Source organism: Salmo salar, chromosome 01, assembly GCF_965601325.2.
Source record: "Salmo salar chromosome 01, fSalSal1, whole genome shotgun sequence".
NCBI classification, from domain to species: domain Eukaryota; kingdom Metazoa; phylum Chordata; class Actinopteri; order Salmoniformes; family Salmonidae; genus Salmo; species Salmo salar.
The window spans coordinates 87,058,925-87,085,745 of NC_138291.1; the positions used below are offsets into that span (position 1 = coordinate 87,058,925).

General features: G+C 50.7%; 1 protein-coding gene across 3 annotated transcripts in view; it reads right to left on the bottom strand.

Moving 5' to 3' along the window:
• The window catches only part of LOC106611651 (disks large homolog 5), a 132,257-nt gene that overhangs the window by 40,602 nt on the left and 64,834 nt on the right, over positions 1 to 26,821 (bottom strand). For all 3 annotated transcript variants that reach the window (XM_082977655.1, XM_045723553.2, XM_014212109.3), the window contains exons 7-10: positions 26,174 to 26,274; positions 25,816 to 25,971; positions 1,900 to 2,098; positions 1,601 to 1,714 (exon numbers count right to left, since the gene is read on the bottom strand). In XM_082977655.1, coding sequence (XP_082833781.1) covers positions 1,601 to 1,714; positions 1,900 to 2,098; positions 25,816 to 25,971; positions 26,174 to 26,274 — 570 coding nt within the window. The remainder of the gene's footprint in view (positions 1 to 1,600; positions 1,715 to 1,899; positions 2,099 to 25,815; positions 25,972 to 26,173; positions 26,275 to 26,821) is intronic.

Consider the following 26,821-nt stretch of genomic DNA (forward strand, 5'->3'; position numbering starts at 1 on the left):
AGGATTTTTTAATGAATTTATTTGCAAATTATGGTGGAAAATAAGTATTTGGTCAATAACAAAAGTTTATCTCAATACTTTGTTATATACCCTTTGTTGGCAATGACACAGGTCAAACGTTTTCTGTAAGTCTTCACGAGGTTTTCACACACTGTTGCTGGTATTTTGGCCCATTCCTCCATGCAGATCTCCTCTAGAGCAGTGATGTTTTGGGGCTGTCGCTGGGCAACACGGACTTTCAACTCCCTCCAAAGATTTTCTATGGGGTTGAGATCTGGAGACTGGCTAGGCCACTCCAGGACCTTGAAATGCTTCTTATGAAGCCACTCCATTGCCCGGGCGGTGTGTTTGGGATCATTGTCATGCTGAAAGACCCAACCACGTTTCATCTTCAATGCCCTAGCTGATGGAAGGAGGTTTTCACTCAAAATCTCACGATACATGGCCCCATTCATTCTTTCCTTTACACGGATCAGTCGTCCTGGTCCCTTTGTAGAAAAACAGCCCCAAAGCATGATGTTTCCACCCCCATGCTTCACAGTAGGTATGGTGTTCTTTGGATGCAACTCAGCATTCTTTGTTCTCCAAACACGACGAGTTGAGTTTTTACCAAAAAGTTATATTTTGGTTTCATCTGACCATATGACATTCTCCCAATCTTCTTCTGGATCATCCAAATGCTCTCTAGCAAACTTCAGACGGGCCTGGACATGTACTGGCTTAAGCAGGGGGACACGTCTGGCACTGCAGGATTTGAGTCCCTGGCGGCGTAGTGTGTTACTGATGGTAGGCTTTGTTACTTTGGTCCCAGCTCTCTGCAGGTCATTCACTAGATCCCCCCGTGTGGTTCTGGGATTTTTGCTCACTGTTCTTGTGATCATTTTGACCCCACGGGGTGAGATCTTGCGTGGAGCCCCAGATCTAGGGAGATTATCAGTGGTCTTGTATGTCTTCCATTTCCTAATAATTGCTCCCACAGTTGATTTCTTCAAACCAAGCTGCTTACCTATTGCAGATTCAGTCTTCCCAGCCTGGTGCAGGTCTACAATTTTGTTTCTGGTGTCCTTTGACAGCTCTTTGGTCTTGGCCATAGTGGAGTTTGGAGTGTGACTGTTTGAGGTTGTGGACAGGTGTCTTTTATACTGATAACAAGTTCAAACAGGTGCCATTAATACAGGTAACGAGTGGAGGACAGAGGAGCCTCTTAAAGAAGAAGTTACAGGTCTGTGAGAGCCAGAAATCTTTCTTGTTTGTAGGTGACCAAATACTTATTTTCCACCATCATTTGCAAATACATTCATTAAAAATCCTACAATGTGACTTTCTGGATTTTCTTTCTCATTTTGTCTGTCATAGTTGGCGTGTACCTATAATGAAAATTACAGGCCTCTCTCATCTTTTTAAGTGGGAGAACTTGCACAATTGGTGGCTGACTAAATACTTTTTTGCCCCACTGTACATGTACCTCTGAAGGTACATTATATGTACAGTATACTGATCTTTTGGTACCCCAGGGAACAATACCGTACCCTTATTTCTGAGTGTGTACCTGCCGTAACACTACATACAGATTGAGGTACAGATTGAGGTATTGCCTTACCTGACGTAGTGCCTCCAACTCTTCGCTGGTCATCCTTTTCTCTGACGAGGTGTTCTTCAGTTTGGCCTCAGCCACCTCCAGCCCTGTCTGGAGCTTGTCCACCTCCGTGATCACCTGCTCCACACAAATACACACAATACACTTTACTGCATTATGGCTGTATTACGGTATTACTATTATACTTTATGTAGTATTTATACAGAAGGAAAAAAGCCTCCTGGCTAAATCTGGCAAATGTATAGAAATGTGCACTGTCCCTATCCAATAAACCTAGTAAAGTAAAAATATGTCTCGCTGACCTGGTCCCTCTCACTCATGATGAGTCTGTACTCATTGAAGACCGAGTCCCTCTCCTCCTTGTACTTCTCACAGTCCTTAACGGCCTTCAGCTGCTGGGTCTTCAGCCGTGTGGATTCTGTCTGCAGCCGCTCCATCTCTCTCTGTAGCTCCTTGTTCTGCACTGCAGCCTTCGACAGCTCCACCTGGGTCGAGTCAAACCTGACACAGGAACAGGACAGGGGGAGAGAGGTGGAGTCAAACCTGACACAGTAACAGGACAGGGGGAGAGAGGTAGAGTCAAACCTGACACAGTAACAGGACAGGGGGAGAGAGGTAGAGTCAAACCTGACACAGTAACAGGACAGGAAGAGAGAGGTAGAGTCAAACCTGACACAGTAACAGGACAGGGGGGAGAGGTAGAGTCAAACCTGACACAGTAACAGGACAGGGGGAGAGAGGTATAGTCAAACCTGACACAGTAACAGGACAGCCGGAGAGAGGTAGAGTCAAACCTGACACAGTAACAGGACAGGGGGAGAGAGGTAGAGTCAAACCTGACACAGTAACAGGACAGGGGGAGAGGTGGAGTCAAATCTGACACAGTAACAGGACAGGGGGAGAGAGGTAGAGTCAAACCTTACACAGTAACAGGACAGGGGGGAGAGGTAGAGTCAAACCTGACACAGTAACAGGACAGGGGGAGAGAGGTAGAGTCAAACCTGACACAGTAACAGGACAGGGGGGAGAGGTAGAGTCAAACCTGACACAGTAACAGGACAGGGGGAGAGAGGTAGAGTCAAACCTGACACAGTAACAGGACAGGGGGAGAGGTAGAGTCAAACCTGACACAGTAACAGGACAGGGGGAGAGAGGTAGAGTCAAACCTGACACAGTAACAGGACAGGGGGAGAGAGGTAGAGTCAAACCTGACACAGTAACAGGACAGGGGGAGAGAGGTAGAGTCAAACCTGACACAGTAACAGGACAGGGGAGAGAGGTAGAGTCAAACCTGACACAGTAACAGGACAGGGGGAGAGAGGTAGAGTCAAACCTGACACAGTAACAGGACAGGGGGAGAGAGGTAGAGTCAAACCTGACACAGTAACAGGACAGGGGGAGAGAGGTAGAGTCAAACCTGACACAGTAACAGGACAGGGGGAGAGAGGTAGAGTCAAACCTGACACAGTAACAGGACAGGGGGAGAGAGGTAGAGTCAAACCTGACACAGTAACAGGACAGGGGGAGAGAGGTAGAGTCAAACCTGACACAGTAACAGGACAGGGGGAGAGAGGTAGAGTCAAACCTGACACAGTAACAGGACAGGGGGAGAGAGGTAGAGTCAAACCTGACACAGTAACAGGACAGGGGGAGAGAGGTAGAGTCAAACCTGACACAGTAACAGGACAGGGGGAGAGAGGTAGAGTCAAACCTGACACAGTAACAGGACAGGGGGAGAGAGGTAGAGTCAAACCTGACACAGTAACAGGACAGGGGGAGAGAGGTAGAGTCAAACCTGACACAGTAACAGGACAGGGGGGGAGAGGTAGAGTCAAACCTGACACAGTAACAGGACAGGGGGAGAGAGGTGGAGTCAAACCTGACACAGTAACAGGACAGGGGGGAGAGGTAGAGTCAAACCTGACACAGTAACAGGACAGGGGGAGAGAGGTAGAGTCAAACCTGACACAGTAACAGGACAGGGGGAGAGAGGTAGAGTCAAACCTGACACAGTAACAGGACAGGGGGAGAGAGGTAGAGTCAAACCTGACACAGTAACAGGACAGGGGGAGAGGTAGAGTCAAACCTGACACAGTAACAGGACAGGGGGAGAGAGGTAGAGTCAAACCTGACACAGTAACAGGACAGGGGGAGAGAGGTAGAGTCAAACCTGACACAGTAACAGGACAGGGGGAGAGAGGTAGAGTCAAACCTGACACAGTAACAGGACAGGGGGAGAGAGGTAGAGTCAAACCTGACACAGTAACAGGACAGGGGGAGAGAGGTAGAGTCAAACCTGACACAGTAACAGGACAGGGGGGAGAGGTAGAGTCAAACCTGACACAGTAACAGGACAGGGGGAGAGAGGTAGAGTCAAACCTGACACAGTAACAGGACAGGGGGGGGAGAGGTAGAGTCAAACCTGACACAGTAACAGGACAGGGGAGAGAGAGGTAGAGTCAAACCTGACACAGTAACAGGACAGGGGGAGAGAGGTAGAGTCAAACCTGACACAGTAACAGGACAGGGGGAGAGAGGTAGAGTCAAACCTGACACAGTAACAGGACAGGGGGAGAGAGGTAGAGTCAAACCTGACACAGTAACAGGACAGGGGGAGAGAGGTAGAGTCAAACCTGACACAGTAACAGGACAGGGGGAGAGAGGTAGAGTCAAACCTGACACAGTAACAGGACAGGGGGAGAGAGGTAGAGTCAAACCTGACACAGTAACAGGACAGGGGGAGAGAGGTAGAGTCAAACCTGACACAGTAACAGGACAGGGGGAGAGAGGTAGAGTCAAACCTGACACAGTAACAGGACAGGGGGAGAGAGGTAGAGTCAAACCTGACACAGTAACAGGACAGGGGGGAGAGGTAGAGTCAAACCTGACACAGTAACAGGACAGGGGGAGAGAGGTAGAGTCAAACCTGACACAGTAACAGGACAGGGGGAGAGAGGTAGAGTCAAACCTGACACAGTAACAGGACAGGGGGAGAGAGGTAGAGTCAAACCTGACACAGTAACAGGACAGGGGGAGAGAGGTAGAGTCAAACCTGACACAGTAACAGGACAGGGGGAGAGAGGTAGAGTCAAACCTGACACAGTAACAGGACAGGGGGAGAGAGGTAGAGTCAAACCTGACACAGTAACAGGACAGGGGGAGAGAGGTAGAGTCAAACCTGACACAGTAACAGGACAGGGGGAGAGAGGTAGAGTCAAACCTGACACAGTAACAGGACAGGGGGAGAGAGGTAGAGTCAAACCTGACACAGTAACAGGACAGGGGGAGAGAGGTAGAGTCAAACCTGACACAGTAACAGGACAGGGGGAGAGAGGTAGAGTCAAACCTGACACAGTAACAGGACAGGGGGAGAGAGGTAGAGTCAAACCTGACACAGTAACAGGACAGGGGGAGAGAGGTAGAGTCAAACCTGACACAGTAACAGGACAGGGGGAGAGAGGTAGAGTCAAACCTGACACAGTAACAGGACAGGGGGAGAGAGGTAGAGTCAAACCTGACACAGTAACAGGACAGGGGGAGAGAGGTAGAGTCAAACCTGACACAGTAACAGGACAGGGGGAGAGAGGTAGAGTCAAACCTGACACAGTAACAGGACAGGGGGGAGAGGTAGAGTCAAACCTGACACAGTAACAGGACAGGGGGAGAGAGGTAGAGTCAAACCTGACACAGTAACAGGACAGGGGGAGAGAGGTAGAGTCAAACCTGACACAGTAACAGGACAGGGGGAGAGAGGTAGAGTCAAACCTGACACAGTAACAGGACAGGGGGAGAGAGGTAGAGTCAAACCTGACACAGTAACAGGACAGGGGGAGAGAGGTAGAGTCAAACCTGACACAGTAACAGGACAGGGGGAGAGAGGTAGAGTCAAACCTGACACAGTAACAGGACAGGGGGAGAGAGGTAGAGTCAAACCTGACACAGTAACAGGACAGGGGGAGAGAGGTAGAGTCAAACCTGACACAGTAACAGGACAGGGGGGAGAGGTAGAGTCAAACCTGACACAGTAACAGGACAGGGGGAGAGAGGTAGAGTCAAACCTGACACAGTAACAGGACAGGGGGAGAGAGGTAGAGTCAAACCTGACACAGTAACAGGACAGGGGGAGAGAGGTAGAGTCAAACCTGACACAGTAACAGGACAGGGGGAGAGAGGTAGAGTCAAACCTGACACAGTAACAGGACAGGGGGGAGAGGTAGAGTCAAACCTGACACAGTAACAGGACAGGGGGAGAGAGGTAGAGTCAAACCTGACACAGTAACAGGACAGGGGGAGAGAGGTAGAGTCAAACCTGACACAGTAACAGGACAGGGGGAGAGAGGTAGAGTCAAACCTGACACAGTAACAGGACAGGGGGAGAGAGGTAGAGTCAAACCTGACACAGTAACAGGACAGGGGGAGAGAGGTAGAGTCAAACCTGACACAGTAACAGGACAGGGGGAGAGAGGTAGAGTCAAACCTGACACAGTAACAGGACAGGGGGAGAGAGGTAGAGTCAAACCTGACACAGTAACAGGACAGGGGGAGAGAGGTAGAGTCAAACCTGACACAGTAACAGGACAGGGGGAGAGAGGTAGAGTCAAACCTGACACAGTAACAGGACAGGGGGAGAGAGGTAGAGTCAAACCTGACACAGTAACAGGACAGGGGGAGAGAGGTAGAGTCAAACCTGACACAGTAACAGGACAGGGGGAGAGAGGTAGAGTCAAACCTGACACAGTAACAGGACAGGGGGAGAGAGGTAGAGTCAAACCTGACACAGTAACAGGACAGGGGGAGAGAGGTAGAGTCAAACCTGACACAGTAACAGGACAGGGGGAGAGAGGTAGAGTCAAACCTGACACAGTAACAGGACAGGGGGAGAGAGGTAGAGTCAAACCTGACACAGTAACAGGACAGGGGGAGAGAGGTAGAGTCAAACCTGACACAGTAACAGGACAGGGGGAGAGAGGTAGAGTCAAACCTGACACAGTAACAGGACAGGGGGAGAGAGGTAGAGTCAAACCTGACACAGTAACAGGACAGGGGGAGAGAGGTAGAGTCAAACCTGACACAGTAACAGGACAGGGGGAGAGAGGTAGAGTCAAACCTGACACAGTAACAGGACAGGGGGAGAGAGGTAGAGTCAAACCTGACACAGTAACAGGACAGGGGGAGAGAGGTAGAGTCAAACCTGACACAGTAACAGGACAGGGGGAGAGAGGTAGAGTCAAACCTGACACAGTAACAGGACAGGGGGAGAGAGGTAGAGTCAAACCTGACACAGTAACAGGACAGGGGGAGAGAGGTAGAGTCAAACCTGACACAGTAACAGGACAGGGGGAGAGAGGTAGAGTCAAACCTGACACAGTAACAGGACAGGGGGAGAGAGGTAGAGTCAAACCTGACACAGTAACAGGACAGGGGGAGAGAGGTAGAGTCAAACCTGACACAGTAACAGGACAGGGGGAGAGAGGTAGAGTCAAACCTGACACAGTAACAGGACAGGGGGAGAGAGGTAGAGTCAAACCTGACACAGTAACAGGACAGGGGGAGAGAGGTAGAGTCAAACCTGACACAGTAACAGGACAGGGGGAGAGAGGTAGAGTCAAACCTGACACAGTAACAGGACAGGGGGAGAGAGGTAGAGTCAAACCTGACACAGTAACAGGACAGGGGGAGAGAGGTAGAGTCAAACCTGACACAGTAACAGGACAGGGGGAGAGAGGTAGAGTCAAACCTGACACAGTAACAGGACAGGGGGAGAGAGGTAGAGTCAAACCTGACACAGTAACAGGACAGGGGGAGAGAGGTAGAGTCAAACCTGACACAGTAACAGGACAGGGGGAGAGAGGTAGAGTCAAACCTGACACAGTAACAGGACAGGGGGAGAGAGGTGGAGTCAAACCTGACACAGTAACAGGACAGGGGGAGAGAGGTAGAGTCAAACCTGACACAGTAACAGGACAGGGGGAGAGAGGTAGAGTCAAACCTGACACAGTAACAGGACAGGGGGAGAGAGGTAGAGTCAAACCTGACACAGTAACAGGACAGGGGGAGAGAGGTAGAGTCAAACCTGACACAGTAACAGGACAGGGGGAGAGAGGTAGAGTCAAACCTGACACAGTAACAGGACAGGGGGAGAGAGGTAGAGTCAAACCTGACACAGTAACAGGACAGGGGGAGAGAGGTAGAGTCAAACCTGACACAGTAACAGGACAGGGGGAGAGAGGTAGAGTCAAACCTGACACAGTAACAGGACAGGGGGAGAGAGGTAGAGTCAAACCTGACACAGTAACAGGACAGGGGGAGAGAGGTAGAGTCAAACCTGACACAGTAACAGGACAGGGGGAGAGAGGTAGAGTCAAACCTGACACAGTAACAGGACAGGGGGAGAGAGGTAGAGTCAAACCTGACACAGTAACAGGACAGGGGGAGAGAGGTAGAGTCAAACCTGACACAGTAACAGGACAGGGGGAGAGAGGTAGAGTCAAACCTGACACAGTAACAGGACAGGGGGAGAGAGGTAGAGTCAAACCTGACACAGTAACAGGACAGGGGGAGAGAGGTAGAGTCAAACCTGACACAGTAACAGGACAGGGGGAGAGAGGTAGAGTCAAACCTGACACAGTAACAGGACAGGGGGAGAGAGGTAGAGTCAAACCTGACACAGTAACAGGACAGGGGGAGAGAGGTAGAGTCAAACCTGACACAGTAACAGGACAGGGGGAGAGAGGTAGAGTCAAACCTGACACAGTAACAGGACAGGGGGAGAGAGGTAGAGTCAAACCTGACACAGTAACAGGACAGGGGGAGAGAGGTAGAGTCAAACCTGACACAGTAACAGGACAGGGGGAGAGAGGTAGAGTCAAACCTGACACAGTAACAGGACAGGGGGAGAGAGGTAGAGTCAAACCTGACACAGTAACAGGACAGGGGGAGAGAGGTAGAGTCAAACCTGACACAGTAACAGGACAGGGGGAGAGAGGTAGAGTCAAACCTGACACAGTAACAGGACAGGGGGAGAGAGGTAGAGTCAAACCTGACACAGTAACAGGACAGGGGGAGAGAGGTAGAGTCAAACCTGACACAGTAACAGGACAGGGGGAGAGAGGTAGAGTCAAACCTGACACAGTAACAGGACAGGGGGAGAGAGGTAGAGTCAAACCTGACACAGTAACAGGACAGGGGGAGAGAGGTAGAGTCAAACCTGACACAGTAACAGGACAGGGGGAGAGAGGTAGAGTCAAACCTGACACAGTAACAGGACAGGGGGAGAGAGGTAGAGTCAAACCTGACACAGTAACAGGACAGGGGGAGAGGTAGAGTCAAACCTGACACAGTAACAGGACAGGGGGAGAGAGGTAGAGTCAAACCTGACACAGTAACAGGACAGGGGGAGAGAGGTAGAGTCAAACCTGACACAGTAACAGGACAGGGGGAGAGAGGTAGAGTCAAACCTGACACAGTAACAGGACAGGGGGAGAGAGGTAGAGTCAAACCTGACACAGTAACAGGACAGGGGGAGAGAGGTAGAGTCAAACCTGACACAGTAACAGGACAGGGGGAGAGAGGTAGAGTCAAACCTGACACAGTAACAGGACAGGGGAGAGAGGTAGAGTCAAACCTGACACAGTAACAGGACAGGGGGAGAGAGGTAGAGTCAAACCTGACACAGTAACAGGACAGGGGGAGAGAGGTAGAGTCAAACCTGACACAGTAACAGGACAGGGGGAGAGAGGTAGAGTCAAACCTGACACAGTAACAGGACAGGGGGAGAGAGGTAGAGTCAAACCTGACACAGTAACAGGACAGGGGGAGAGAGGTAGAGTCAAACCTGACACAGTAACAGGACAGGGGGGAGAGGTAGAGTCAAACCTGACACAGTAACAGGACAGGGGGAGAGAGGTAGAGTCAAACCTGACACAGTAACAGGACAGGGGGAGAGAGGTAGAGTCAAACCTGACACAGTAACAGGACAGGGGGAGAGAGGTAGAGTCAAACCTGACACAGTAACAGGACAGGGGGAGAGAGGTAGAGTCAAACCTGACACAGTAACAGGACAGGGGGAGAGAGGTAGAGTCAAACCTGACACAGTAACAGGACAGGGGGAGAGAGGTAGAGTCAAACCTGACACAGTAACAGGACAGGGGGAGAGAGGTAGAGTCAAACCTGACACAGTAACAGGACAGGGGGAGAGAGGTAGAGTCAAACCTGACACAGTAACAGGACAGGGGGAGAGAGGTAGAGTCAAACCTGACACAGTAACAGGACAGGGGGAGAGAGGTAGAGTCAAACCTGACACAGTAACAGGACAGGGGGAGAGAGGTAGAGTCAAACCTGACACAGTAACAGGACAGGGGGAGAGAGGTAGAGTCAAACCTGACACAGTAACAGGACAGGGGAGAGGTAGAGTCAAACCTGACACAGTAACAGGACAGGGGGGAGAGGTAGAGTCAAACCTGACACAGTAACAGGACAGGGGGAGAGAGGTAGAGTCAAACCTGACACAGTAACAGGACAGGGGGAGAGAGGTAGAGTCAAACCTGACACAGTAACAGGACAGGGGGAGAGAGGTAGAGTCAAACCTGACACAGTAACAGGACAGGGGGAGAGAGGTAGAGTCAAACCTGACACAGTAACAGGACAGGGGGAGAGAGGTAGAGTCAAACCTGACACAGTAACAGGACAGGGGGAGAGAGGTAGAGTCAAACCTGACACAGTAACAGGACAGGGGGGAGAGGTAGAGTCAAACCTGACACAGTAACAGGACAGGGGGAGAGAGGTAGAGTCAAACCTGACACAGTAACAGGACAGGGGGAGAGAGGTAGAGTCAAACCTGACACAGTAACAGGACAGGGGGAGAGAGGTAGAGTCAAACCTGACACAGTAACAGGACAGGGGGAGAGAGGTAGAGTCAAACCTGACACAGTAACAGGACAGGGGGAGAGAGGTAGAGTCAAACCTGACACAGTAACAGGACAGGGGGAGAGAGGTAGAGTCAAACCTGACACAGTAACAGGACAGGGGGAGAGAGGTAGAGTCAAACCTGACACAGTAACAGGACAGGGGGAGAGAGGTAGAGTCAAACCTGACACAGTAACAGGACAGGGGGAGAGAGGTAGAGTCAAACCTGACACAGTAACAGGACAGGGGGAGAGAGGTAGAGTCAAACCTGACACAGTAACAGGACAGGGGGAGAGAGGTAGAGTCAAACCTGACACAGTAACAGGACAGGGGGAGAGAGGTAGAGTCAAACCTGACACAGTAACAGGACAGGGGGAGAGAGGTAGAGTCAAACCTGACACAGTAACAGGACAGGGGGAGAGAGGTAGAGTCAAACCTGACACAGTAACAGGACAGGGGGAGAGAGGTAGAGTCAAACCTGACACAGTAACAGGACAGGGGGAGAGAGGTAGAGTCAAACCTGACACAGTAACAGGACAGGGGGAGAGAGGTAGAGTCAAACCTGACACAGTAACAGGACAGGGGGAGAGAGGTAGAGTCAAACCTGACACAGTAACAGGACAGGGGGAGAGAGGTAGAGTCAAACCTGACACAGTAACAGGACAGGGGGAGAGAGGTAGAGTCAAACCTGACACAGTAACAGGACAGGGGGAGAGAGGTAGAGTCAAACCTGACACAGTAACAGGACAGGGGGAGAGAGGTAGAGTCAAACCTGACACAGTAACAGGACAGGGGGAGAGAGGTAGAGTCAAACCTGACACAGTAACAGGACAGGGGGAGAGAGGTAGAGTCAAACCTGACACAGTAACAGGACAGGGGGAGAGAGGTAGAGTCAAACCTGACACAGTAACAGGACAGGGGGAGAGAGGTAGAGTCAAACCTGACACAGTAACAGGACAGGGGGAGAGAGGTAGAGTCAAACCTGACACAGTAACAGGACAGGGGGAGAGAGGTAGAGTCAAACCTGACACAGTAACAGGACAGGGGGAGAGAGGTAGAGTCAAACCTGACACAGTAACAGGACAGGGGGAGAGAGGTAGAGTCAAACCTGACACAGTAACAGGACAGGGGGAGAGAGGTAGAGTCAAACCTGACACAGTAACAGGACAGGGGGAGAGAGGTAGAGTCAAACCTGACACAGTAACAGGACAGGGGGAGAGAGGTAGAGTCAAACCTGACACAGTAACAGGACAGGGGGAGAGAGGTAGAGTCAAACCTGACACAGTAACAGGACAGGGGGAGAGAGGTAGAGTCAAACCTGACACAGTAACAGGACAGGGGGAGAGAGGTAGAGTCAAACCTGACACAGTAACAGGACAGGGGGAGAGAGGTAGAGTCAAACCTGACACAGTAACAGGACAGGGGGAGAGAGGTAGAGTCAAACCTGACACAGTAACAGGACAGGGGGAGAGAGGTAGAGTCAAACCTGACACAGTAACAGGACAGGGGGAGAGAGGTAGAGTCAAACCTGACACAGTAACAGGACAGGGGGAGAGAGGTAGAGTCAAACCTGACACAGTAACAGGACAGGGGGAGAGAGGTAGAGTCAAACCTGACACAGTAACAGGACAGGGGGAGAGAGGTAGAGTCAAACCTGACACAGTAACAGGACAGGGGGAGAGAGGTAGAGTCAAACCTGACACAGTAACAGGACAGGGGGGAGAGGTAGAGTCAAACCTGACACAGTAACAGGACAGGGGGAGAGAGGTAGAGTCAAACCTGACACAGTAACAGGACAGGGGGAGAGAGGTAGAGTCAAACCTGACACAGTAACAGGACAGGGGGAGAGAGGTAGAGTCAAACCTGACACAGTAACAGGACAGGGGGAGAGAGGTAGAGTCAAACCTGACACAGTAACAGGACAGGGGGAGAGAGGTAGAGTCAAACCTGACACAGTAACAGGACAGGGGGAGAGAGGTAGAGTCAAACCTGACACAGTAACAGGACAGGGGGAGAGAGGTAGAGTCAAACCTGACACAGTAACAGGACAGGGGGGAGAGGTAGAGTCAAACCTGACACAGTAACAGGACAGGGGGAGAGAGGTAGAGTCAAACCTGACACAGTAACAGGACAGGGGGAGAGAGGTAGAGTCAAACCTGACACAGTAACAGGACAGGGGGAGAGAGGTAGAGTCAAACCTGACACAGTAACAGGACAGGGGGAGAGAGGTAGAGTCAAACCTGACACAGTAACAGGACAGGGGGAGAGAGGTAGAGTCAAACCTGACACAGTAACAGGACAGGGGGAGAGAGGTAGAGTCAAACCTGACACAGTAACAGGACAGGGGGAGAGAGGTAGAGTCAAACCTGACACAGTAACAGGACAGGGGGAGAGAGGTAGAGTCAAACCTGACACAGTAACAGGACAGGGGGAGAGAGGTAGAGTCAAACCTGACACAGTAACAGGACAGGGGGAGAGAGGTAGAGTCAAACCTGACACAGTAACAGGACAGGGGGAGAGGTAGAGTCAAACCTGACACAGTAACAGGACAGGGGGAGAGAGGTAGAGTCAAACCTGACACAGTAACAGGACAGGGGGAGAGAGGTAGAGTCAAACCTGACACAGTAACAGGACAGGGGGAGAGAGGTAGAGTCAAACCTGACACAGTAACAGGACAGGGGGAGAGAGGTAGAGTCAAACCTGACACAGTAACAGGACAGGGGGAGAGAGGTAGAGTCAAACCTGACACAGTAACAGGACAGGGGGAGAGAGGTAGAGTCAAACCTGACACAGTAACAGGACAGGGGGAGAGAGGTAGAGTCAAACCTGACACAGTAACAGGACAGGGGGAGAGAGGTAGAGTCAAACCTGACACAGTAACAGGACAGGGGGAGAGAGGTAGAGTCAAACCTGACACAGTAACAGGACAGGGGGAGAGAGGTAGAGTCAAACCTGACACAGTAACAGGACAGGGGGAGAGAGGTAGAGTCAAACCTGACACAGTAACAGGACAGGGGGAGAGAGGTAGAGTCAAACCTGACACAGTAACAGGACAGGGGGAGAGAGGTAGAGTCAAACCTGACACAGTAACAGGACAGGGGGAGAGAGGTAGAGTCAAACCTGACACAGTAACAGGACAGGGGGAGAGAGGTAGAGTCAAACCTGACACAGTAACAGGACAGGGGGAGAGAGGTAGAGTCAAACCTGACACAGTAACAGGACAGGGGGAGAGAGGTAGAGTCAAACCTGACACAGTAACAGGACAGGGGGAGAGAGGTAGAGTCAAACCTGACACAGTAACAGGACAGGGGGAGAGAGGTAGAGTCAAACCTGACACAGTAACAGGACAGGGGGAGAGAGGTAGAGTCAAACCTGACACAGTAACAGGACAGGGGGAGAGAGGTAGAGTCAAACCTGACACAGTAACAGGACAGGGGGAGAGAGGTAGAGTCAAACCTGACACAGTAACAGGACAGGGGGAGAGAGGTAGAGTCAAACCTGACACAGTAACAGGACAGGGGGAGAGAGGTAGAGTCAAACCTGACACAGTAACAGGACAGGGGGAGAGAGGTAGAGTCAAACCTGACACAGTAACAGGACAGGGGGAGAGAGGTAGAGTCAAACCTGACACAGTAACAGGACAGGGGGAGAGAGGTAGAGTCAAACCTGACACAGTAACAGGACAGGGGGAGAGAGGTAGAGTCAAACCTGACACAGTAACAGGACAGGGGGAGAGAGGTAGAGTCAAACCTGACACAGTAACAGGACAGGGGGAGAGAGGTAGAGTCAAACCTGACACAGTAACAGGACAGGGGGAGAGAGGTAGAGTCAAACCTGACACAGTAACAGGACAGGGGGAGAGAGGTAGAGTCAAACCTGACACAGTAACAGGACAGGGGGAGAGAGGTAGAGTCAAACCTGACACAGTAACAGGACAGGGGGAGAGAGGTAGAGTCAAACCTGACACAGTAACAGGACAGGGGGAGAGAGGTAGAGTCAAACCTGACACAGTAACAGGACAGGGGGGAGAGGTAGAGTCAAACCTGACACAGTAACAGGACAGGGGGAGAGAGGTAGAGTCAAACCTGACACAGTAACAGGACAGGGGGAGAGAGGTAGAGTCAAACCTGACACAGTAACAGGACAGGGGGAGAGAGGTAGAGTCAAACCTGACACAGTAACAGGACAGGGGGAGAGAGGTAGAGTCAAACCTGACACAGTAACAGGACAGGGGGAGAGAGGTAGAGTCAAACCTGACACAGTAACAGGACAGGGGGAGAGAGGTAGAGTCAAACCTGACACAGTAACAGGACAGGGGGAGAGAGGTAGAGTCAAACCTGACACAGTAACAGGACAGGGGGAGAGAGGTAGAGTCAAACCTGACACAGTAACAGGACAGGGGGAGAGAGGTAGAGTCAAACCTGACACAGTAACAGGACAGGGGGAGAGAGGTAGAGTCAAACCTGACACAGTAACAGGACAGGGGGAGAGAGGTAGAGTCAAACCTGACACAGTAACAGGACAGGGGGAGAGAGGTAGAGTCAAACCTGACACAGTAACAGGACAGGGGGAGAGAGGTAGAGTCAAACCTGACACAGTAACAGGACAGGGGGAGAGAGGTAGAGTCAAACCTGACACAGTAACAGGACAGGGGGAGAGAGGTAGAGTCAAACCTGACACAGTAACAGGACAGGGGGAGAGAGGTAGAGTCAAACCTGACACAGTAACAGGACAGGGGGAGAGAGGTAGAGTCAAACCTGACACAGTAACAGGACAGGGGGAGAGAGGTAGAGTCAAACCTGACACAGTAACAGGACAGGGGGAGAGAGGTAGAGTCAAACCTGACACAGTAACAGGACAGGGGGAGAGAGGTAGAGTCAAACCTGACACAGTAACAGGACAGGGGGAGAGAGGTAGAGTCAAACCTGACACAGTAACAGGACAGGGGGAGAGAGGTAGAGTCAAACCTGACACAGTAACAGGACAGGGGGAGAGAGGTAGAGTCAAACCTGACACAGTAACAGGACAGGGGGAGAGAGGTAGAGTCAAACCTGACACAGTAACAGGACAGGGGGAGAGAGGTAGAGTCAAACCTGACACAGTAACAGGACAGGGGGAGAGAGGTAGAGTCAAACCTGACACAGTAACAGGACAGGGGGAGAGAGGTAGAGTCAAACCTGACACAGTAACAGGACAGGGGGAGAGAGGTAGAGTCAAACCTGACACAGTAACAGGACAGGGGGAGAGAGGTAGAGTCAAACCTGACACAGTAACAGGACAGGGGGAGAGAGGTAGAGTCAAACCTGACACAGTAACAGGACAGGGGGAGAGAGGTAGAGTCAAACCTGACACAGTAACAGGACAGGGGGAGAGAGGTAGAGTCAAACCTGACACAGTAACAGGACAGGGGGAGAGAGGTAGAGTCAAACCTGACACAGTAACAGGACAGGGGGAGAGAGGTAGAGTCAAACCTGACACAGTAACAGGACAGGGGGAGAGAGGTAGAGTCAAACCTGACACAGTAACAGGACAGGGGGAGAGAGGTAGAGTCAAACCTGACACAGTAACAGGACAGGGGGAGAGAGGTAGAGTCAAACCTGACACAGTAACAGGACAGGGGGAGAGAGGTAGAGTCAAACCTGACACAGTAACAGGACAGGGGGAGAGAGGTAGAGTCAAACCTGACACAGTAACAGGACAGGGGGAGAGAGGTAGAGTCAAACCTGACACAGTAACAGGACAGGGGGAGAGAGGTAGAGTCAAACCTGACACAGTAACAGGACAGGGGGAGAGAGGTAGAGTCAAACCTGACACAGTAACAGGACAGGGGGAGAGAGGTAGAGTCAAACCTGACACAGTAACAGGACAGGGGGAGAGAGGTAGAGTCAAACCTGACACAGTAACAGGACAGGGGGAGAGAGGTAGAGTCAAACCTGACACAGTAACAGGACAGGGGGAGAGAGGTAGAGTCAAACCTGACACAGTAACAGGACAGGGGGAGAGAGGTAGAGTCAAACCTGACACAGTAACAGGACAGGGGGAGAGAGGTAGAGTCAAACCTGACACAGTAACAGGACAGGGGGAGAGAGGTAGAGTCAAACCTGACACAGTAACAGGACAGGGGGAGAGAGGTAGAGTCAAACCTGACACAGTAACAGGACAGGGGGAGAGAGGTAGAGTCAAACCTGACACAGTAACAGGACAGGGGGAGAGAGGTAGAGTCAAACCTGACACAGTAACAGGACAGGGGGAGAGAGGTAGAGTCAAACCTGACACAGTAACAGGACAGGGGGAGAGAGGTAGAGTCAAACCTGACACAGTAACAGGACAGGGGGAGAGAGGTAGAGTCAAACCTGACACAGTAACAGGACAGGGGGAGAGAGGTAGAGTCAAACCTGACACAGTAACAGGACAGGGGGAGAGAGGTAGAGTCAAACCTGACACAGTAACAGGACAGGGGGAGAGAGGTAGAGTCAAACCTGACACAGTAACAGGACAGGGGGAGAGAGGTAGAGTCAAACCTGACACAGTAACAGGACAGGGGGAGAGAGGTAGAGTCAAACCTGACACAGTAACAGGACAGGGGGAGAGAGGTAGAGTCAAACCTGACACAGTAACAGGACAGGGGGAGAGAGGTAGAGTCAAACCTGACACAGTAACAGGACAGGGGGAGAGAGGTAGAGTCAAACCTGACACAGTAACAGGACAGGGGGAGAGAGGTAGAGTCAAACCTGACACAGTAACAGGACAGGGGGAGAGAGGTAGAGTCAAACCTGACACAGTAACAGGACAGGGGGAGAGAGGTAGAGTCAAACCTGACACAGTAACAGGACAGGGGGAGAGAGGTAGAGTCAAACCTGACACAGTAACAGGACAGGGGGAGAGAGGTAGAGTCAAACCTGACACAGTAACAGGACAGGGGAGAGAGGTAGAGTCAAACCTGACACAGTAACAGGACAGGGGGAGAGAGGTAGAGTCAAACCTGACACAGTAACAGGACAGGGGGAGAGAGGTAGAGTCAAACCTGACACAGTAACAGGACAGGGGGAGAGAGGTAGAGTCAAACCTGACACAGTAACAGGACAGGGGGAGAGAGGTAGAGTCAAACCTGACACAGTAACAGGACAGGGGGAGAGAGGTAGAGTCAAACCTGACACAGTAACAGGACAGGGGGAGAGAGGTAGAGTCAAACCTGACACAGTAACAGGACAGGGGGAGAGAGGTAGAGTCAAACCTGACACAGTAACAGGACAGGGGGAGAGAGGTAGAGTCAAACCTGACACAGTAACAGGACAGGGGGAGAGAGGTAGAGTCAAACCTGACACAGTAACAGGACAGGGGGAGAGAGGTAGAGTCAAACCTGACACAGTAACAGGACAGGGGGAGAGAGGTAGAGTCAAACCTGACACAGTAACAGGACAGGGGGAGAGAGGTAGAGTCAAACCTGACACAGTAACAGGACAGGGGGAGAGAGGTAGAGTCAAACCTGACACAGTAACAGGACAGGGGGAGAGAGGTAGAGTCAAACCTGACACAGTAACAGGACAGGGGGAGAGAGGTAGAGTCAAACCTGACACAGTAACAGGACAGGGGGAGAGAGGTAGAGTCAAACCTGACACAGTAACAGGACAGGGGGAGAGAGGTAGAGTCAAACCTGACACAGTAACAGGACAGGGGGAGAGAGGTAGAGTCAAACCTGACACAGTAACAGGACAGGGGGGAGAGGTAGAGTCAAACCTGACACAGTAACAGGACAGGGGGAGAGAGGTAGAGTCAAACCTGACACAGTAACAGGACAGGGGGAGAGAGGTAGAGTCAAACCTGACACAGTAACAGGACAGGGGGGAGAGAGGTAGAGTCAAACCTGACACAGTAACAGGACAGGGGGAGAGAGGTAGAGTCAAACCTGACACAGTAACAGGACAGGGGGAGAGAGGTAGAGTCAAACCTGACACAGTAACAGGACAGGGGGAGAGAGGTAGAGTCAAACCTGACACAGTAACAGGACAGGGGGAGAGAGGTAGAGTCAAACCTGACACAGTAACAGGACAGGGGGAGAGAGGTAGAGTCAAACCTGACACAGTAACAGGACAGGGGGAGAGAGGTAGAGTCAAACCTGACACAGTAACAGGACAGGGGGAGAGAGGTAGAGTCAAACCTGACACAGTAACAGGACAGGGGGAGAGAGGTAGAGTCAAACCTGACACAGTAACAGGACAGGGGGAGAGAGGTAGAGTCAAACCTGACACAGTAACAGGACAGGGGGAGAGAGGTAGAGTCAAACCTGACACAGTAACAGGACAGGGGGAGAGAGGTAGAGTCAAACCTGACACAGTAACAGGACAGGGGGAGAGAGGTAGAGTCAAACCTGACACAGTAACAGGACAGGGGGAGAGAGGTAGAGTCAAACCTGACACAGTAACAGGACAGGGGGAGAGAGGTAGAGTCAAACCTGACACAGTAACAGGACAGGGGGGAGAGGTAGAGTCAAACCTGACACAGTAACAGGACAGGGGGAGAGAGGTAGAGTCAAACCTGACACAGTAACAGGACAGGGGGAGAGAGGTAGAGTCAAACCTGACACAGTAACAGGACAGGGGGAGAGAGGTAGAGTCAAACCTGACACAGTAACAGGACAGGGGGAGAGAGGTAGAGTCAAACCTGACACAGTAACAGGACAGGGGGAGAGAGGTAGAGTCAAACCTGACACAGTAACAGGACAGGGGGAGAGAGGTAGAGTCAAACCTGACACAGTAACAGGACAGGGGGAGAGAGGTAGAGTCAAACCTGACACAGTAACAGGACAGGGGGAGAGAGGTAGAGTCAAACCTGACACAGTAACAGGACAGGGGGAGAGAGGTAGAGTCAAACCTGACACAGTAACAGGACAGGGGGAGAGAGGTAGAGTCAAACCTGACACAGTAACAGGACAGGGGGGAGAGGTAGAGTCAAACCTGACACAGTAACAGGACAGGGGGAGAGAGGTAGAGTCAAACCTGACACAGTAACAGGACAGGGGGAGAGAGGTAGAGTCAAACCTGACACAGTAACAGGACAGGGGGAGAGAGGTAGAGTCAAACCTGACACAGTAACAGGACAGGGGGGAGAGGTAGAGTCAAACCTGACACAGTAACAGGACAGGGGGAGAGAGGTAGAGTCAAACCTGACACAGTAACAGGACAGGGGGAGAGAGGTAGAGTCAAACCTGACACAGTAACAGGACAGGGGGAGAGAGGTAGAGTCAAACCTGACACAGTAACAGGACAGGGGGGAGAGAGGTAGAGTCAAACCTGACACAGTAACAGGACAGGGGGGAGAGAGGTAGAGTCAAACCTGACACAGTAACAGGACAGGGGGAGAGAGGTAGAGTCAAACCTGACACAGTAACAGGACAGGGGGAGAGAGGTAGAGTCAAACCTGACACAGTAACAGGACAGGGGGAGAGAGGTAGAGTCAAACCTGACACAGTAACAGGACAGGGGGAGAGAGGTAGAGTCAAACCTGACACAGTAACAGGACAGGGGGAGAGAGGTAGAGTCAAACCTGACACAGTAACAGGACAGGGGGAGAGAGGTAGAGTCAAACCTGACACAGTAACAGGACAGGGGGAGAGAGGTAGAGTCAAACCTGACACAGTAACAGGACAGGGGGAGAGAGGTAGAGTCAAACCTGACACAGTAACAGGACAGGGGGAGAGAGGTAGAGTCAAACCTGACACAGTAACAGGACAGGGGGAGAGAGGTAGAGTCAAACCTGACACAGTAACAGGACAGGGGGGAGAGGTAGAGTCAAACCTGACACAGTAACAGGACAGGGGGAGAGAGGTAGAGTCAAACCTGACACAGTAACAGGACAGGGGGAGAGAGGTAGAGTCAAACCTGACACAGTAACAGGACAGGGGGAGAGAGGTAGAGTCAAACCTGACACAGTAACAGGACAGGGGGAGAGAGGTAGAGTCAAACCTGACACAGTAACAGGACAGGGGGAGAGAGGTAGAGTCAAACCTGACACAGTAACAGGACAGGGGGAGAGGTAGAGTCAAACCTGACACAGTAACAGGACAGGGGGAGAGAGGTAGAGTCAAACCTGACACAGTAACAGGACAGGGGGGAGAGAGGTAGAGTCAAACCTGACACAGTAACAGGACAGGGGGAGAGAGGTAGAGTCAAACCTGACACAGTAACAGGACAGGGGGAGAGAGGTAGAGTCAAACCTGACACAGTAACAGGACAGGGGGAGAGAGGTAGAGTCAAACCTGACACAGTAACAGGACAGGGGGAGAGAGGTAGAGTCAAACCTGACACAGTAACAGGACAGGGGGAGAGAGGTAGAGTCAAACCTGACACAGTAACAGGACAGGGGGAGAGAGGTAGAGTCAAACCTGACACAGTAACAGGACAGGGGGAGAGAGGTAGAGTCAAACCTGACACAGTAACAGGACAGGGGGAGAGAGGTAGAGTCAAACCTGACACAGTAACAGGACAGGGGGAGAGAGGTAGAGTCAAACCTGACACAGTAACAGGACAGGGGGGAGAGGTAGAGTCAAACCTGACACAGTAACAGGACAGGGGGAGAGAGGTAGAGTCAAACCTGACACAGTAACAGGACAGGGGGGAGAGGTAGAGTCAAACCTGACACAGTAACAGGACAGGGGGAGAGAGGTAGAGTCAAACCTGACACAGTAACAGGACAGGGGGAGAGAGGTAGAGTCAAACCTGACACAGTAACAGGACAGGGGGAGAGAGGTAGAGTCAAACCTGACACAGTAACAGGACAGGGGGAGAGAGGTAGAGTCAAACCTGACACAGTAACAGGACAGGGGGGGAGAGGTAGAGTCAAACCTGACACAGTAACAGGACAGGGGGAGAGAGGTAGAGTCAAACCTGACACAGTAACAGGACAGGGGGAGAGAGGTAGAGTCAAACCTGACACAGTAACAGGACAGGGGGAGAGAGGTAGAGTCAAACCTGACACAGTAACAGGACAGGGGGAGAGAGGTAGAGTCAAACCTGACACAGTAACAGGACAGGGGGAGAGGTAGAGTCAAACCTGACACAGTAACAGGACAGGGGGAGAGAGGTAGAGTCAAACCTGACACAGTAACAGGACAGGGGGGAGAGGTAGAGTCAAACCTGACACAGTAACAGGACAGGGGGAGAGAGGTAGAGTCAAACCTGACACAGTAACAGGACAGGGGGGAGAGGTAGAGTCAAACCTGACACAGTAACAGGACAGGGGGAGAGAGGTAGAGTCAAACCTGACACAGTAACAGGACAGGGGGAGAGAGGTAGAGTCAAACCTGACACAGTAACAGGACAGGGGGAGAGAGGTAGAGTCAAACCTGACACAGTAACAGGACAGGGGGAGAGAGGTAGAGTCAAACCTGACACAGTAACAGGACAGGGGGAGAGGTAGAGTCAAACCTGACACAGTAACAGGACAGGGGGAGAGAGGTGGAGTCAAACCTGACACAGTAACAGGACAGGGGGGAGAGGTAGAGTCAAACCTGACACAGTAACAGGACAGGGGGGAGAGGTAGAGTCAAACCTGACACAGTAACAGGACAGGGGGAGAGAGGTAGAGTCAAACCTGACACAGTAACAGGACAGGGGGGAGAGAGGTAGAGTCAAACCTGACACAGTAACAGGACAGGGGGGAGAGGTAGAGTCAAACCTGACACAGTAACAGGACAGGGGGAGAGAGGTAGAGTCAAACCTGACACAGTAACAGGCCAGGGGGAGAGAGGTAGAGTCAAACCTGACACAGTAACAGGACAGGGGGAGAGAGGTAGAGTCAAACCTGACACAGTAACAGGGCAGGGGGAGAGAGGTAGAGTCAAACCTGACACAGTAACAGGACAGGGGGGAAAGAGGTAGAGTCAAACCTGACACAGTAACAGGACAGGGGGGAGAGGTAGAGTCAAACCTGACACAGTAACAGGACAGGGGGAGAGAGGTAGAGTCAAACCTGACACAGTAACAGGACAGGGGGTGAGAGGTAGAGTCAAACCTGACACAGTAACAGGACAGGGGGAGAGAGGTAGAGTCAAACCTGACACAGTAACAGGACAGGAAGAGAGGTAGAGTCAAACCTGACACAGTAACAGGACAGGGGGGAGAGAGGTAGAGTCAATTCTGACACAGTAACAGGACAGGGGGGAGAGGTAGAGTCAAACCTGTCACAGTAACAGGACAGGGGGAGAGAGGTATAGTCAAACCTGACACAGTAACAGGACAGGGGGAGAGAGGTAGAGTCAAACCTGACACAGTAACAGGACAGGGGGGAGAGGTATAGTCAAACCTGACACAGTAACAGGACAGGGGGAGAGAGATAGAGTCAAACCTGACACAGTAACAGGACAGGGGGGAGAGAGGTAGAGTCAAACCTGACACAGTAACAGGACAGGGGGAGAGAGGTAGAGTCAAACCTGACACAGTAACAGGACAGGGGGGAGAGAGGTGAAACTAGAAGAGGATGGTTGAAGTGACAGGACAGGGGGGAGAGAGGTGAAACTAGAAGAGGATGGTTGAAGTGACAGGACAGGGGGGAGAGAGGTGAAACTAGAAGAGGATGGTTGAAGTGACAGGACAGGGGGGAGAGAGGTGAAACTAGAAGAGGATGGTTGAAGTGACAGGACAGGGGGGAGAGAGGTGAAACTAGAAGAGGATGGTTGAAGTGACAGGACAGGGGGGAGAGAGGTGAAACTAGAAGAGGATGGTTGAAGTGACAGGACAGGGGGGAGAGAGGTGAAACTAGAAGAGGATGGTTGAAGTGACAGGACAGGGGGGAGAGAGGTGAAACTAGAAGAGGATGGTTGAAGTGACAGGACAGGGGGGAGAGAGGTGAAACTAGAAGAGGATGGTTGAAGTGACAGGAGAGACACGGAGATAAGGGGATGAAGTACGATACAAACAAACAGCAGCCTGTTATGTGAATGAGAAGACATAAAATAGCTCACAGTAAAAATAACTTGGTAAAAATAGAGCAACATCTGATAAAAAAAAGCTACATTTGATGAGGCTTGGCCAGTCGGCATCACAAAGGAAACTCTTAAACTAAGTAGCATAGATCTGCAGTCACAGGCCTTCATCTCCTCTGGATTGAATTACTTCAAGCACTTCTGAGTGATTTATGAACAGTTATGAACACTTATGCAGTAATGATGGGGGAAAAAAACAGATGGTTACATATCATAAAATTATTTTGGACGATATTATTGACTCCAAGTTTTTATTTATTTATTTTTGCTAGGTAGCATTAGCTACCGCTAGCCGGAGGTGGTGTTGGAGGGCCAGTAGGAGGCACTCTTTCCTCTGGGCTAAAATAAAATATCCCAATGCCCCAGGGCAGTGATTGGGGATATTGCCCTGTGTAGGGTGCTGTCTTTCGGATGGGAAGTTAAACGGGTGTCCTGACTCTCCGTGGTCACTAAAGATCCCATGGCATTTATTGTAAGAGTAGAGGGGTTAATCCTGGTGTCCTGGGTAAATTTCCCATCTGGCCCTCATACCATCATGGCCACCTAACCATCCCATGCTTCGAATTGTCTCATTCATCCCCCTCCTCTCCCCTGTAACTATTCCCCAGGTGGTTGCTGTAAATGAGAATGTGTTCTCAGCTAACTTGGTTTCTCAAATGATTGCCCCCGCCTGGTACACCAACTACTTCTCTGATAGAGTTCAATGTGTCAAATCGGAGGGCCTGTTGTCCGGACCTCTGGTAGTCTCTATGGGGGTGCCACAGGGTTCAATTCTTGGGACGACTCTTTTCTCTGTATACATCAATGATGTCGCTCTTGCTGCTGGTGATTCTCTGATCCACCTCTACGCAGACGACACCATTCTGTATACATCTGGCCCTTCTTTGGATACTGTGTTAACTAACCTCCAGACGAGCTTCAATGCCATACAACTCTCCTTCCGTGGCCTCCAACTGCTCTTAAATGCAAGCAAAACTAAATGCATGCTCTTCAACCGATCGCTGCCTGCACTTGTCCGCCTGTCCAGCATCACTACTCTGGACGGTTCTGACTTAGAATACGTGGACAACTACAAATACCTAGGTGTCTGGTTAGACTGTAAACTCTCCTTCTAGACTCACATCAAACATCTCCAATCCAAAGTTAAATCTAGAATTGGCTTCCTATTTTGCAACAAAGCATCCTTCACTCATGCTGCCAAATATACCATCGTAAAACTGTCCATCCTACTGATCCTCGACTTCGGCGATGTCATTTACAAAATAGCCTCCAAATACCCTACTCAATAAACTGGATGCAGTCTATCCCAGTGCCATCCGTTTTGTCACCAAAGCCCTATATACTACCCACCACTGCGACCTGTACGCTCTCGTTGGCTGGCCCTCGCTTCACACTCATCGCCAAACCCACTGGCTCCAGGTCATCTACAAGACCCTGCTAGGTAATGTTCCCCTTTATCTCAGCTCGCTGGTCACCATAGCAGCACCCACCTGTAGCACGCGCTCCAGCAGGTATATCTCTCTGGTCACCCCCAAAGCCAATTCCTCCTTCAGCCGCCTCTCCTTCCAGTTCTCTGCTGCCAATGACTGGAACGAACTACAAAAATCTCTAAAACTGGAAACACTTATCTCCCTCACTAGCTTTAAGCCCCAGCTGTCAGAGCAGCTCACAGATCACTGCACCTGTACTTAGCCCATCTATAATTTAGCCCAAACAACTACCTCTTCCCCTACTGTATTTATTTATTTATTTTGCTCCTTTGCACCCCATTATTTCTATTTCTACTTTGCACTATCTTCCACTGCAAATCTACCATTCCAGTGTTTTACTTGCTATATTGTATTTACTTTGCCACCATGGCCTTTTTTGCCTTTACCTCCCTTATCTCACCTCATTTGCTCACATTGTATATAGACTTATTTTTTGTACTATATTATTGACTGTATGTTTGTTTTACTCCATGTGTAACTCTGTGTTGTTATATGTGTCGAACTGCTTTGCTTTATCTTGGCCAGGTCGCAATTGTAAATGAGAACTTGTTCTCAACTTGCCTACCTGGTTAAATAAAGGTGAAATAAAAAATAAAAAATAAAACTTACCTGGTAAAATAAGGATAAATAATAAGGGTAATGGTAAATAAAAATAAAACACAATACATATCGGCACCTAAGTATGGTGATAATATTGTATCGTGAGGTCCCTGGCAATTCCCAACCCTATTATATAGACAGGCAATTAAAGTTGACCTCCTTGTGTGTGTGTGTGTGTGTGTGTGTGTGTGTGTGTGTGTGTGTGTGTGTGTGTGTGTGTGTGTCTCTCTCTCTCTCTCTCTTACCTCCTCATAGAGGTAGAGTACTGTTGTTGGTAGTGTGCAGCAGCGTCTCTCTGCTTCAACAACATATCCACCTGTTTCTGTAGCCTCCTGTTCTCCTCATCTGCCTGCTCCAGACGACTCAGGTCTGTGTTGTGGTTGGCAGTCTTCTCATTGTACCTAGAATAATATAATGAAACACCAAGGGAGAGTGAGCTCGTCCACAACCTTCTGGACTGGAGTCCTGCACGCTATCAACGGCTCCAAGAAGGCTAGCTCCCTTAGGGGGGGGGGGGTCGATATACGTGCCCATCAACACAAGGTCACTAGTACAATATAGTAATATAACAATTAAATGATATATGTTGTCTTGTCGTTGTACCTCTTCCTCAAAGCCTCATAGTCTCTCTTGGTGCCCTCTAGCTTGTCCATAGCTGTGTCATACAGCTTGTTGAGGATCTCTGACGACCCATCTCTCATCACCTGGAACAGAGAGCTCATTCATTTTATTAAACAAATTCAATACTGAAAGTTTAATGCACTGACTATATGTTACTCTGGATAAGAGTCTGTGCTACATGACTACAACTTAAAACAATACAAAATGTACCAAACCATTTATGATAGGACAGTTACAGAGAGGGAGATGGGTAGTTGAAGGACAGTTACAGAGAGGGAGATGGATAGTTGAAGGACAGTTACAGAGAGGGAGATGGGTAGTTGAAGGACAGTTACAGAGAGGGAGATGGGTAGTTGAAAGACAGTTACAGAGAGGGAGATGGGTAGTTGAAAGACAGTTACAGAGAGGGAGATGGGTAGTTGAAGGACAGTTACAGAGAGGGAGATGGGTAGTTGAAAGACAGTTACAGAGAGGGAGATGGGTAGTTGAAGGACAGTTACAGAGAGGGAGATGGGTAGTTGAAGGACAGTTACAGAGAGGGAGATGGGTAGTTGAAAGACAGTTACAGAGAGGGAGATGGATAGTTGAAGGACAGTTACAGAGAGGGAGATGGGTAGTTGAAAGACAGTT